The 14,307-nt window shown below is 33.6% G+C and overlaps 1 protein-coding gene across 2 annotated transcripts in view; it reads right to left on the bottom strand.

Moving 5' to 3' along the window:
* Positions 1–14,307, bottom strand: part of SAMD12 (sterile alpha motif domain containing 12) — a 479,641-nt gene that overhangs the window by 412,926 nt on the left and 52,408 nt on the right. For both annotated transcript variants that reach the window (XM_023496464.2, XM_023496463.2), the window contains exon 2: positions 9,948–10,126. In XM_023496464.2, coding sequence (XP_023352232.1) covers positions 9,948–10,126 — 179 coding nt within the window. The remainder of the gene's footprint in view (positions 1–9,947; positions 10,127–14,307) is intronic.

Consider the following 14,307-nt stretch of genomic DNA (forward strand, 5'->3'; position numbering starts at 1 on the left):
AGTATAGCTACTGTAAGAAAGCTTGTTCATGATATACGTTTGACCCATAGGCAGTCAAATCATTCCTCAGTGCTCCCAATCAACTTGCTGAATGAGCTTCAAAGTAACTCTGAATCTGCATGAAAAGAGAGGTTCCTCATATCAACTGAAATCATGATGGCAAGTCCAAAAAAAAATCTATTTTAGTTATAAATGGGTAAAATTGGCATTAGACTACACAAGATTATATCCAAAAATACTTTGCAAATCTTCAAACTATTTAGAAATGTCAGTTATTATTATCATTATGATTTAGAAGGACAAAGATCATCCCTTATCTAAATTCTATAGTACCCAACATCTATCTTAGCACTCTGGACCCAAAAGGCACTTGATTAACACTTATTGAGTGGAACTGAAGCCAGGAGTCACTGCTAAAATAGAAGACTCCAGTTTGTCATTTAAAAGCTTAAAAATTAAACTGCTGAGTGGCATATATATATATATATATATATATATATATAAAAGGGAGGAGCTATAAAACTGTAGAAATCAATATTTGAATATCATCCCAAATTGTCAGATTGAGAAAAAGAATTACACTTTGGTACATTGGGATCATATTTAAGCAATATATTAATTCATTAAATTGATTTAAGTTGAAGATCCCTAGCTTTGTTATGGAAGAAAGCTGCTTTTCCTTTTTTTTTTTTTCTTAAATGAGAATATTACTTACTTGAACTGAATATGAGATTAAGAGGTGATAATCTAAGAGGATTCAGATAGAAAATGGAGCACATAGATCATTCAGCTCAGACACACACACACACACACACACACACACATACATACACCCTTTCTCATTTTGTAAATAAGGGAACTGAAGTCCATAGGGTTAAAATAATTTGCCCAAGGTCACGTGGGTCATAAATTGGAAAAACCAATATTCAAACCTATTTTTCAGTTACTAAATCTAGTGATATTTCTTCAACAGAAAGATTCTTAAATTCACTCCATTTGTCAATGCAATTAAAGTCTATGGACTTCTCAGAATAACAGTTTTTAAATGTATAAAATATATCAGTTATATTGAAATACAATTATCAAAAATATTTTTGTCATACAACTTCAGGGATTTCAATGAGGATCCATGGACTCCTGATTAGTAACTCTTGTTTTAAAAAATAGAAAGGTAGCAAAATTAGAACAACATGCCCTTATTAAATGCTTACTATGTGCTAGAGGGATGATATATTAGGAGTAAAAATATAATCACAAAGAAAGCAGCCCCTACCCTCAAGAAGATTATTTTCTAATGAGGAAAGTTAATATATAAAAGGAAGCTGAGTATGGTAGGGGACAAGGAACCAATCAAAGTACCCATTGAGGGAATGTTGTGGAGGAAATCCCTAAAAAAAATCAGGAGTGGTCATATCACTTGCATTCTGTCGAATGACTAGCAATTAAATGGTAAAAGCCTGAAGTCAGCAAGACTCATTTCCCTAAGTTCAAATTTGATCTCAGACACTTATATGAGCTATGTGATTCTGGGCAAGTCACCTGTTTGTCTACTTCGGTTTTCTCATATGTAAGATGAGCTGAGATGGGTCATTCCAGAATCTTTGCCAAGAAAACCCTAAATGGCATCACAAAGAGTTGGAGATAATTGAACACTAAAAATGACTAGCTTGTGCACAGGTCTAGAAGTTTACAGACTATTCAGACTAGAAGAAACCTTAGACGTGAAATTAACTAGTCTAACCCCTAATTTTGCAGAAGAGGAAATCAAGGGCCAGAGAGCTAACAAAGATAGCATTTGGATCCATGTCTTCGGAATCCAAAGCCCAGTACTCTTTTCATTCTATCGATAAGGAAACTGAGGCAAATAGATTTTTTTAAGTGATTATGACACTGTCTAAGGCTATCTTTGGACTCGTTTTCCTGACTCTAGGCTCAGTGCTCTATTCATTGAACCACTTAGCCCAAAAGCTAAGCACATTGATGTAATTGCATCAATAAGACAAACTTGACTCTATAGGTCAGTAATGATATAAATAACTTCTATAAATCTTTCTGAGTAATACAAGAGTTATTTTCCTCTTTAAGCTACAAAAAGTTGGAAAAAAACCCACATAAAAGTAAAAGCTGTTCTCATTCAGGTATTTAAGGGTAAGATGAAAGAGAAAATAATTAGCTAACTGGCCCTTTGGACTGCTCTTTAATGATCTGAAGACTCTGGAAGCCAGCTTTCCTATAAATAATGTGAGTTATATCTCCTCACCTGACAGATTATTTCCTATTTTCATTTTGCAATTTCAAAAAGATAGAGACTGCATTTTCACACAATTTTATCAATCTATCAGCATGCATTGGTTTGGCACTTACCATGTGATAAACACTAGGACCCAAAAAGCAAAAAAAAAAAAAACCCCAAAACTGTCCTCGCCCTCAAAGAGCAAGACAACATGTGTATAGGTAAATGCATACAAAATAAATAGGTAGCAAATTTGGGGGCAATGAAAAGTACTAACATCTTGAGAAATACAGGAGTTGGCAAGTGAGTTGAAATTTAAAAGAAATTACAAATTCTAAAAGGTAGTGGCAAATAGAGAATGCCTCATTGGCACCAAGATCAGCCTGTGAGAAAAGAGACATAAAAAAAAATTACCAAGTAATGAATATTTCCTAGCACATTACCTGATATGAATGAAAATAGTAATAATAATATCAAACTTTATATAGTCTTTATAATCATTTCAGGTATTGTGAGAAGAAGCTCTTTACAGTTATTATTTTACCAATCCTGGGATATAAATACTATTATTCCTTCTATTTTACAGATGAGGAAAATGAGGCAAACAGATTTTTTTTAAGTGACCAAGACATTTATCTGAGACCATCTTTGAACTCATGTTTTTCTGACTCCCAGCTCTATTCATTGAACCACTTAGCCATGAGTCAGGATTTTTTTATCCCCCGGGGTCTGAAACTATTTAGATATTTCACCCTTGGCAACATATAATCTCTCTGGACCTTGATTTCCTCATCTGTAAAGTGGAGAATATAGATTACATTAACTTTAGGACCATTGTATGCTTTTGAAGCAAAGCGATCTCTCTCCAGTTATGATACTATTCATACACTAATACTTCAGTTCATAAATGCATTTCTTTAAAAAAGGAAATTGAGTTTACCGAATTGACTTATTAAATCTGTCATAGTACCCAGTGTTCAAATATTTGGGCCTTGGAATGCACACAGCATGAAGTAATTCTAAAATGTCTCTTTTTTGCCAACATTTTATTCTTATTCCCCTGGTGGTTCTAAGAAAGTGTGTGTTCATTACAAGTTTTTATATATTATATTTTTTCATCTTTTTGGTGACATTATAGTGGGTAGACACAATTAGTTTGGGAACATACTCCCTACCAAAGATGAGGGTTATACATGGTCAAGAATTAGATCATACTCAAATTTACCTAGAATCTTCTCAAAGTCAGTGCAGCACTCTGATTCCATCAAGGTCAAGTTGTATTTTCCCAACTTTTCACCTAAGCTTCTATTCCTTTGGCTTTGAATTTGCATTTATCTCATCTTGATTATGTATTAATTTAATTTAGTAAACACATATTGAGTGCTTGTCATATTCTGACATGATTACACTAGTCACAGTCTTAAAAGCACTTTTGCACACATTATTATATCTATTTCTCACAACTCCATGAATAAAGGCAGGCAACTATGAGCATCTCCATTTTACAGGCAATTCAGAAATGTTAAATGCATTACCCCAGGCCACATGGAGAGTTACTGAGTTAATGTCTTCTTTTCACTATTATAAACTGCCAACCATATATACAAGTATGTATCAGAGACTAAACCAGATCCACTGCAGGTAATGTAAGCAATGCTTACCTTGGAAGCAAAAACAGCAGTTATGCATTAGAAGTCACTTTTGCCTTCCCTAGATTGTGAGGTAGCAAAGCCTAGTGTCATAGAAGCTACAATAAGCATGGTAAAAACATAGAGGCTTACAACGGAAAGAATAAGGGATGATGGGGTCCTTCCAGATGAAGACTGCCTGCCTAGCCTATCATAGCCAAAAATAGCAACATACCTGTTAGGGTGGATCTGTTGACTCTAATATATAGCTAGCACTTAATAAATTCTCTCTCTTTCTCTTTCTCCCCCCTTCTCTTTTCTCTCTTCTCCTCTACCTGCTTCTCTCTTCCTCCCTCTCTTTCCCTCTCTCTTCCCCCTCCTATATTTCAAAATAATTCATTTCCACTGTAATCTTGTATATAAAAGCTCTGCATTTAAAACCACTAATTCTAAGAAGAAATTCATAGTTGTCATCAGGGTATAAAAGGGTCCATAACACACACAAAAAATAAATAATTCTGATCAAAATTTAAACTGTTTACTTGTGCTAGAAGGCCTTACATACCAAAAGGTATGCTCATTTGGTGAAAGAATGCATGCTGACGATTTTGCAATTTGAAGTGCTCTCTCTGTGTTTCCCTCCTATGCTGATAGTGTAAAGCAAAAGATGATACTGTAAAGGGGAAAGTCTTAGATTATATGGCCCCATGAAAATGTTTTAAGTTCTTTTGTCTGTCTCAGGGAATGTTCTAAGTAAAAGAGATCTATTTGGAGGCTCACATTTTGCACTTTTTGAAAGGTCAGGATAGTAAGCCTTCAAGAATTTGAGAGATGGGAGTCCATGCTGAATTTTATAGCAAGTCTAGCAACAATGCCCCAAAAAGGAAGGGGTGACCTTTTGGACTGACCTGTGGGACCCAGCCCAGAAGTCACTGAGACAAGGATTTATGTAGCAGTCATGAGAGGAAACAATGTTATATAGATACTTGGCTAATGATGAGCCAAGTCTCCTCAGGGACCAACATGGAATGAAAAAGAGTTTACCCCAAAGGCATTGAGGAGAAATGTTAGTACTTTTTCTTTTACTTATTTATGTATTTTAAGTAAATGTCCATTGTGAAAGTTAAAAAAGAAAGAAAAATATCACATTTCCTCATATATGCCAAAATACTTGTCACTTTTTGTGGTGGTGTCGAACTAGAAACAAAGTACAAACCGACTATTTGGGGAATGGCTCAATAAATTGTAGTATATGAATATAATTTAGTGTTTCATGTGCTATAAGAAATATTGAATGTGATAAATACAGAGAAATATGAGAAGACATATTAACTGATATAAACTCAAGTAAGCAAAGTCAAGCAAAAATATATACAACTAAAACAATACAAATGGAAAAGAACAATAACAAAACAATTCAAAAATTAATATTGTAAAATTACAAAGGATAGCCCTAAAGATGAGAAATGAGAAAACAATATTTCTACTCCTTCGTGGGAGACTCACCAGTTTGCAATACTGCATATATTTTAAGATTTCCTCCCTCTTAATAATATAAATTCACATATTAATGGATTTTCCTAATTATAGTTTTCTCTTTTTAAAAATTATTATAGGAAATGGCTCTCTGGAAAATGTAAGTATAGGATTTAAATGTGTATAAACAAAATATGTCAAGAAAATTATTTTTAAAAAAGAAGATGGTCTAAGGTACAAATCTTTATAGAACTGAGAACCCAGTTACTGTCTACTTTCTGTATGAGTTTTTGTCTCTTCTCTATGATTCGCGCTAAATGATTTGGTGCCATGAGGTGATGGCCCATTTGTGTGGGAAACTAGGATGTTCTATGTGGATTTGAAGACAATCAACAGGAGTCATTGATCGAGTCTGACTGGGTAAATCCAGTGGCTTGATTGGGCATCCAACAAATAAATATAGTGCCAGAATGTGCTGGTTAAACTTTTGTCTAAGAATACATCCCTAAAGCTTCAGTTATCTATAATAAACAAGAAATGACACTTGAGAATTGAAAAGGAAGCACAGTCCAGCTTCCCTGTAGTCATCTCTCAGTTATCCCTGTGTGGATTATTTTTGACAAAACTATTGTCCCAGGTTGGTTTATCCCCCAATCCCTGTAATCATATGCATACAATTTAAATTCAGGATGAGGCTAATTAAGAAGCTTGGGTGATGTTAATTAAGAATGTTCTCGAAGAATCAGAAAATACAAACCAAAATTGCTTATCTGCTGTTTTAAAATGTTGTTAGTATCACCATGTTTTTCCCCTCTAAATGGGTAAAACAAGAACTTACCTGCTTTTATTTGAGAAAATAAAATTTTTCTGCAAATTTTAATGACCTCCTTTGCCTCATAGTTACCTAGTTCTCAGCTTAACAATACTGACTTAGGATCTAGATTTCTTTTTCAATAAATAATGAGATTCTATGTACTATCCATTACTATTTACACTATTGGGGCAAACAAGAACAGAAACCCACACTGGGGCAAGCAAATACATAAGCCATTGATTTTACCTTCACTGCCATTTCTTTCTCTATAATATCAGTGGATTTTAATCATCATAAAAAATATAATGGAGGAGAGAATAATTTTCCTAATTGTCACTTTCGCCTGTCCCAAGAGAGAATGCCTTTTATTCTCCCTACTTTTCTTATGAATCATACTTGTCCTAGGTTCAAATCTAGTCCTATAAAGACTTCAATAATTTTCATTCCTCCATTTCAACCTCCTCAATTTATAGATGAGGGAACCCAGAAAAGGGAGCTAATAACTATCTTATCACTAGTTTCATGAATGGTAAATTATAGCAATAATAGTATTAACTAAAATTTAAATAGCACTTTAAAGTTTGCAAAACTCTTCATTATTTCATTTTCACAACAGCCCTATGAGATAGGTGCTACTATTATCTCCAATTATCAGGAAAATGAGGCAAAGAAAGGTTAAGTGATTTGTTGAGTGTCATAGTTATCAATACACTCAGATCCAAATTTCTGATTCGTCCAGCCTTCTAGCCACTAAATTCCCTGAGTCATCTTGTGCCTTCAAAGATGTGGAATGCTTACATGTCATGGATTTGGAAAAATTATGGCAAAGTAAGATTCAGAAGAACTTAGTGATTTGCCCAAAACAGAGACAGCAAACAGCAGTGTTGGTATTGGAGAACATATTTTCTGACAGCAAACTCATTGTGTTTTCCATTATACTGAAAATTCTTAAATTTTATTAGGATTAGACTCTATTCCTTTAAGCACTGACATGAGGTTAAGCAACTAAAGATTACCTTCTGGCCCAGAAAATGTAAAATTATTTTAAAACATAACAAATTAATGACCAAAAACTTTATTTAAATGATCTCTGGGCAAGTTTACAACCATTCAAGTCAATTCAATTTATATCACTGGGAGCTTAGTTATTTAGTTATTTATGAAGGTTACAAATCATTCTAATGGTGATATATGTAAATATATATTATATATACACAAATAAAGGAAACAAAATTCAAGATATATCAAATCTATGAAGAAAGTGAGTTCATATTTATTTTGGCATAGGATCAGCCCATACAATGTGTAAACCTCTCATCATCCAAAATATGATATTTCTTGTCTTAACCTGGGCATCCTTGACTACAGTAAGCATACATAAACTGAACAGAGATGGTAAGATTATGCTATCTGCTATGAGTTCTAATTAGGTCTTCTGAAAACTACCTTGAAATTTCAAGCAGTATTAAAAAATGACTTCATACATCGTGGAGAGCATTGTTGGATATTTTTCTGAGAGGATTTGTCTAATTCATGGATACCATAAAGAAATCTGCTACCAATATTTTTGCTGCTTGATAGAAGTCTCCTAAATTCTAAGTGAACTTCAGTTTAAACAAAATGAACACAAAAATACCTAGCCAAAAACATCACCAAAATATTAAACTTAAGAAAAATTTAGCATGGTAATTACATACAAAGTATTCAGTAACTTCCAAATAACCTCATCACATGCTTCAATCAAATTTCTACTTATTAATGCTATTAGTAATAATAGGAATAGATTTAATTTTGGAATGGGTTTATAAAAATAAAGAACTAATCAACAGCTAATTTATTCATTCATTACAATTTTTAATCTATTTTAGCTGTTCATCTTAAAGATGCTATTTGGACAAAACTCCATCTATCTTTCTTGTTGCAGAAGGCTCTCAAGAAAATGAAGATTTTAGAGCCTATTACATTAAAACTTGATTAATTCTTCATGCCACAGAAAGTTTAGAGGAAAGGGAGAAAAAGCTTATTGTATTCTGCTTAAAAAGCAAAACTTGAAGGACCACTAGCAAATATCTTATATGCCTCATTTTCTCACATCTAAGGCGTCATGTATGACTATCTACTTCTATTGGCTAGCCAATTATATTTCTCATGAACAAGACACTAAAAATTTAATAAAGCCCATTCTCAATTATTCAAGCTAGTGCATTAAATACTATGATTAATCATTCAAAATAATTAATGATGCAAATATGATTTGTTAAGTTTGGAAAACTGTTATAAATTCAATTAATGAATTAATTTGTCATCAGAATAACCTGATTTTTGTTCTCTATTTACACGAATATTAAACATTAGCTTATCTAGACAATTAAGTAAATGCACACCAATTGACAATGAGAAAGTGTGACCAAAAAGAAACAGGGAGAGGGATAAGCATTTATATCACCTTTATGCCAGATACTATGCTAAAAGCTTTGCAAATATTATCTCATTTGAAAATGCTATCCAGAGATGCAAAAAATCATTTGGTAGAGGTTAATCCCTTGAGATAATTCACATGAGAATAATAAAGGTTATACTGTAGCAATTTATCATTACTAACATCCAATAAAGCTTTTCCAATGGTATGTTTTTCTAAGATAGATAATGTAGATAGACCCAGAGTGGAAAAGGAGGAGAGTGAGATGGATTGCTTTTAGGCAACTGAAAAAGCACATTTGTTAATTTCAACTTCACCATAATATCAAAGGCCTATCTTTTTATTATAAAGATTTTACTGGTTTGTTTGTTTGTTTTTAATACTACTGCTTCTAAAGTACTAAAGAGGAGTGTTTCAAGGAGGGAAGTAGAAAGGCTTTTGGTGGATTTAAGCATGCTACAATACATAAACAAGAAGGAATTCCAAAGAAGAGCAGAAGTAAAGAATGTTATTATTGTGTATGACATAATAAGAAGATGGGTTAATGACATGGTTAGGTTGAGAGGTAGAAGTAGAGGCTGAAGTGTTCACTGGTACCCCTACAATGTGAACAGAAATGGAAAAAGGTTCCCAACATATAGACTGACTCCTCTAGAAGAACATAGGTGAGATTCACAAAGGATGGTAAGTCATAAATATGTTATAACATACATTATAGATTATCACAAACATTATTGAAGGGAATTCTTTAATCAATGAGAACATAGATAGATCTATTTGAGAATATGAGAACCCAGATGTTGAGATGTGTAACCTTACATTCTATTAATAGCATCAATTATATAAGATAGAGAGATTCTCTATAGAGTCATACTGACTGCTGAAAACTGACAAAACTAATGCTGAAGTACATATAGCCTATCTGGGATGCTTTTACATATACACATGCTTACACTTATAGGAAATGACAATGATATATAAAAGGCAACATTAAAACTTTGTTTTTATTGTCTTGAAACCGAAAATATTTGTTTTTAAAGAATGAACACTTGTCCCAGTTCTGCCATTTCAGTATGACCTTCAGTAAATGACTAAACCTTTTTTTTTGTCCTTAAAATTGAATATTTGCATTTACCTATCTCACAAGCTCTATTATAAGGATCAAATGAGATAATATAAATAAAATGTTTTATGAATAAAAATACTGCAAATGTAGACTAATAATCCAACTACAAGAGAAGTATCTTTCAAAATAAAACCCAAGCAAGATCATAGCTAATCAATATAGCAACTGTTCTTTCCTATTGCTAGGTTGACATATATTTTTTAGAAAATTGCAGTTGATGTATTACCTCAATAAACTGGATTATTCCTTACCTTAGATGCCTCTGCCTCAATCTGTTGTCGCTTGGGTGTTTCTTTCAGGTCAGGTGACTTCTGGGTAGTTTTGTTTTTAACAGCTTGAGATTCAATGCTTTCACCTTCAATTTGCTGGTTAATACCTTCTGCATGGACAGAGTGATCAATACCATTTGGATTCAGACTACAATGGATAGCTGGAGGGAAAAAATGACAGATATAGCTCAGTAAACAAATCATATCAGCAAAGTCTCTAGATACAAAGAGCATTTCATCAAGTAGCAGTAGAAAGGTGCCAGGCTAGGAGCAGAGAAGCTGAGAGAACTTCAAAAAGTGTATTTGGTATAATCCTAAGGAACTACAAAAACACAAAAGCATTGTATAGGACTTCAGGGGCCACCTGAGCTACCTATAACTGAGGAAAAATAATTTCTACCCGCTACCTGAAATGTGGCTAGGTTCTGCTTGCAGACTAAACAGACAGAATCTGTCACGTCAAAGCAATCCATTATTCTTAGGGACAGTTCTAACTGTTGAGGCATTTCCAATCTTTCCCCTATTATGGCAATATGAAATTTGGTTTAATTCTTTATGAATCTGGAAAAAATCCAGTTTTTCATTTTAGAGTAGCTCATTCAATTAAACAACTCCATATTAAATATCTATTGCAAGCAAAATCTGAGATCAATGATAAGTATAACCTTTTTAACTTTAAGTTTCAAACTTCATTTTCAAATGCCACAATAGAATTCATGTGAACCTATATTAATGGCAGCAGATTATGACTATGCTAAAATTCTACATGTAATATTTGACCTCATTTGAACACTATTAATATTGCTCAGAAACTGTCATTGGAATAAATTCTCCTCATTATCCCTGCCTTTATTAATTTTTGCCTATGTTTGAAAAAAAATTCAGGTTTTTGTTGTTGTTGTTGTTGTTGTTGTTGTTGTTAGAGTGGATAAGTTTATATAGGAATTATATATGAAAGGATCCAGCATCATTACTTTGAGCACTCTTGATACTCTACCTTTATGAGATAAGAAAGAGATAAATCCCACCATTTGGGAAATTTTGCCTCAAACTCTTATCACCTGGTTTCCAATCTCATGACTTAACTGAAATTGTCCTCTCTAAGATTGCCAATGAGTTGTAAATTGTGAAATCTACATTTTCTCAGTTTTCATGCTTGACACATAGTAGATATTTAATACATATTTGCTTATTGATTCCTACTCCCTCCCTACCCACCACATTTGACATAGTTAATTATTCCCTATTCTTTTCCCTCCATAGGTTTTTGTGACAGTGTTTTCTCTTGGTTGTCATCCTACTTGTGCAGCCATTCTTTCTTTTTTTTTGGTGGCATTATCATCCATGCTCTAAACACTGACTTTGGGAATTTCTCAAGGTTTGACTCTCAGAATTCCCCAAGGCTTGACTCTGATGGATGCTCAGTCAAGCAATTATTTATTAAGTGCTTACATGCCTGGCACTATGCTAATTGCTGGGAATACAAAGATCATGTCACTATCTTACCCAAAAAGCTTTAGGGATTTTTCTATTGCCTCTAAATATGAACTTCTTTATTTATCATCTTTCCCTGAAAGTTCTAGTCTCTCTCTTTCTATGATTATTTCTCATTACTTCCCTTGAAAAATATCCGATTCCTACCAAATTAGTTCAACTTACTGCTCCACATAAGCAATATTCCATCTTCTACTTTCAAATCTCTGTATAGACTATTCTCCATGTCTAGAATACAGTCCTTCTTTCTCTCAGCCTCTTATAATTTAGTAGACATTCAGCTCAAGTGTTATGTTCTACACAAGTCCTAATATTTCTAGAACCTCCTTCCTTCACAAATAACACATACCACACACCATACACACACACACACACACACACACACACACACACACACAGCCAGTATAAATTATTGCCTAACAAGCTCTTTTAAAGTGAGATGTCTCCCATCCCCACATCAGGATCATTCATTATTCTTTGCAAGATAAAGCAACAGAAATAGGAATAATTCTGTTCAGTGTTATTTGGATAATAAACATTAGTCATAAAACATAGATGCACCCATCTAAAATATTTACTCTGTAAAAGAAGTGACCTGGACAAGTTCTAAGTTGGGGAGAAATACCTTATGGTTATCTCAGAAACTCTTGCTTGAAGATGACATGGTGATTTCATCAAGCCTCAAGACTTTTTCAGAAACTCCAGGAAAAGATATGCAATTACTTAAAGGACTCTGACTTTGCCCATTTATTCAAGAAAGACCAAGTGCAAAAAGGAATATATATTGCCCAGGTTTCAACATCCTTATATCCATTTAGATCGGTTACAGAGCTTATTCAATAATGTGCATTTGTGTGTGTGTGTGTGTGTGTGTGTGTGTACATGCATGTATATACATGGAACAGACAGTACAAGTAGTACTTGTACTTACAAGGCACAGAGTAGTAATGAAGGAGGAAAATATGCTGGGTTGCTTTCAGGAAATTACAAAGCTCTTTTATGACCTCAACTTCCCATGAAAACAAAGGTCTATATTTTCAGTAGTAAGATTTTATCAGTGCTGCTACTTGGCATATGTTACTGATATATGGAATTCTACTGCCTATGCAGAATTAAAGATATATCCACACCAGAGTGTAATGAGAGGTACGTGGAAAGTGTAAGAAGGCTAAAATATATCTAACAAAGAACTTTAAAGCTCCCCATCTTTGAGTCATTTGCACATTTTATCAGCACACCATGTTTCCAGCTGTCTTCATGGCAAACTACTTCTTGTCCAGCTTCCTATTCCACAAAGTCCCAACTCTGTACCCGTGGGTTTTGATTAGTTAGCATTTCACCTTTTCTTACCTAGTCCCATGTCTTGTTTCCTTTCCTAAAATCTGTATACTCCTCTTTCTCATTCTCTGTCTCTGTCTCTCTGTCTCTTTCTCTCTCTCTCTCTGTCTCTTTCTGTCTCTCTCTGTGTGTCTCTCTCTGTCTCTCTCTCTCTCTCTCTGTCTCTGTCTGTCTCTCTCTCTCACTTATACACACACTCTTTCCCAAGAATAACTCTAAAAAATAATAATTAAATCCTACTACCACTCCCTATAAGGATGTGTTAGTCAACTATGCCAATCACCATATTCTTTGAGACTTATCTATCCAAAACCCTTTTCTCTGACCACATTACCTAGATATGTCATCTTCCTTTATTTGAACATAAACCCTAGAACAACAAAGGTTGTTTTTGCTTTCTTCTTTTGGTATCCCCAGAACTTTTCATAGAGTCTAGAACATAGTAAATACTTAATAAGTGATTTTGTATTCATTTATTCATCTATGTTTTGAAGATACTGACAGACCATCCATATAAAACTGTTCGGGAAAAACAGAAAATTGATCTTGATTTCAATCCCATACACAGAGGTTTTAGCTAGCCTCAGAGTTTTTCCAAATCTGGATGACCTATGGCCCATTCAAAAGATGTCCTATTAGCTCAGTAGTTGAAATGGAAAGGGAAATCCAAATTAAATAGAATTGCTTAGTACTAGTGATCCTGTAACATGTAGCATAATAACCACTCAGTCTAAGAATTGGAAATAACATTAAAGGCCATTTGGTCTAATCTGTACCTGTTACTAAATGGTTATTTAATCTTTGCTTGAAAGTCTCCAGTGAGGAAGAATACACTAATCTCAGAGGCATGTCTTTCTACTTTTAGATAATGTATAGAAATCTTCTTCTCAGAATACAGAGAAGAAGGTAAATTGATATTTACCACTTTGAAATATACATAGACATAAAAGCACATCTATCTGTATGTATGTGTAAAACAGGGCATTTTTAACAGAGCTAATCAGATCTGTCAATAGAATACCACTAATAATTGATCTTAAGAGACAGGAAGACCTGAGTTCAAATCTTGCCCTAAATAGCCACTCGGTATCTATTCCTGCATATCCCTGGGACAGTCATTTAATTTTTCTTAGGCTGAGTTTCTTCTTTTTTTAAATAAGGGAATTGGACTTCATGGCCTGTAAGCTTCCTTCTAGTCCTAAATGATCCTATAATAATTGTATGGTTCCATTTAACATTCCTTTTCCTAGACATCTTTGTATGTCTTTTACTTCATACTTTTATACTTATTAATGTCTTTCTAGTCATGATTTTGTTAAAAACTAAGAAAATCCTTCTTGGGGTCATGCAGACAAAATCTAATTTTTATGATCTTTATTTAACCATCCTTTAAATACTTGTTATCTTGTTTCTTTTAAATCTTTTCTAAACAAACATCCTCAAACATCCCCATTTTCCCTTAAAGGGCAAATTTTCCATTCTTTTTACCATCCTAGTAGTCCTTTTCTAG

This window comes from Sarcophilus harrisii, chromosome 1, assembly GCF_902635505.1.
Source record: "Sarcophilus harrisii chromosome 1, mSarHar1.11, whole genome shotgun sequence".
Taxonomy (NCBI): domain Eukaryota; kingdom Metazoa; phylum Chordata; class Mammalia; order Dasyuromorphia; family Dasyuridae; genus Sarcophilus; species Sarcophilus harrisii.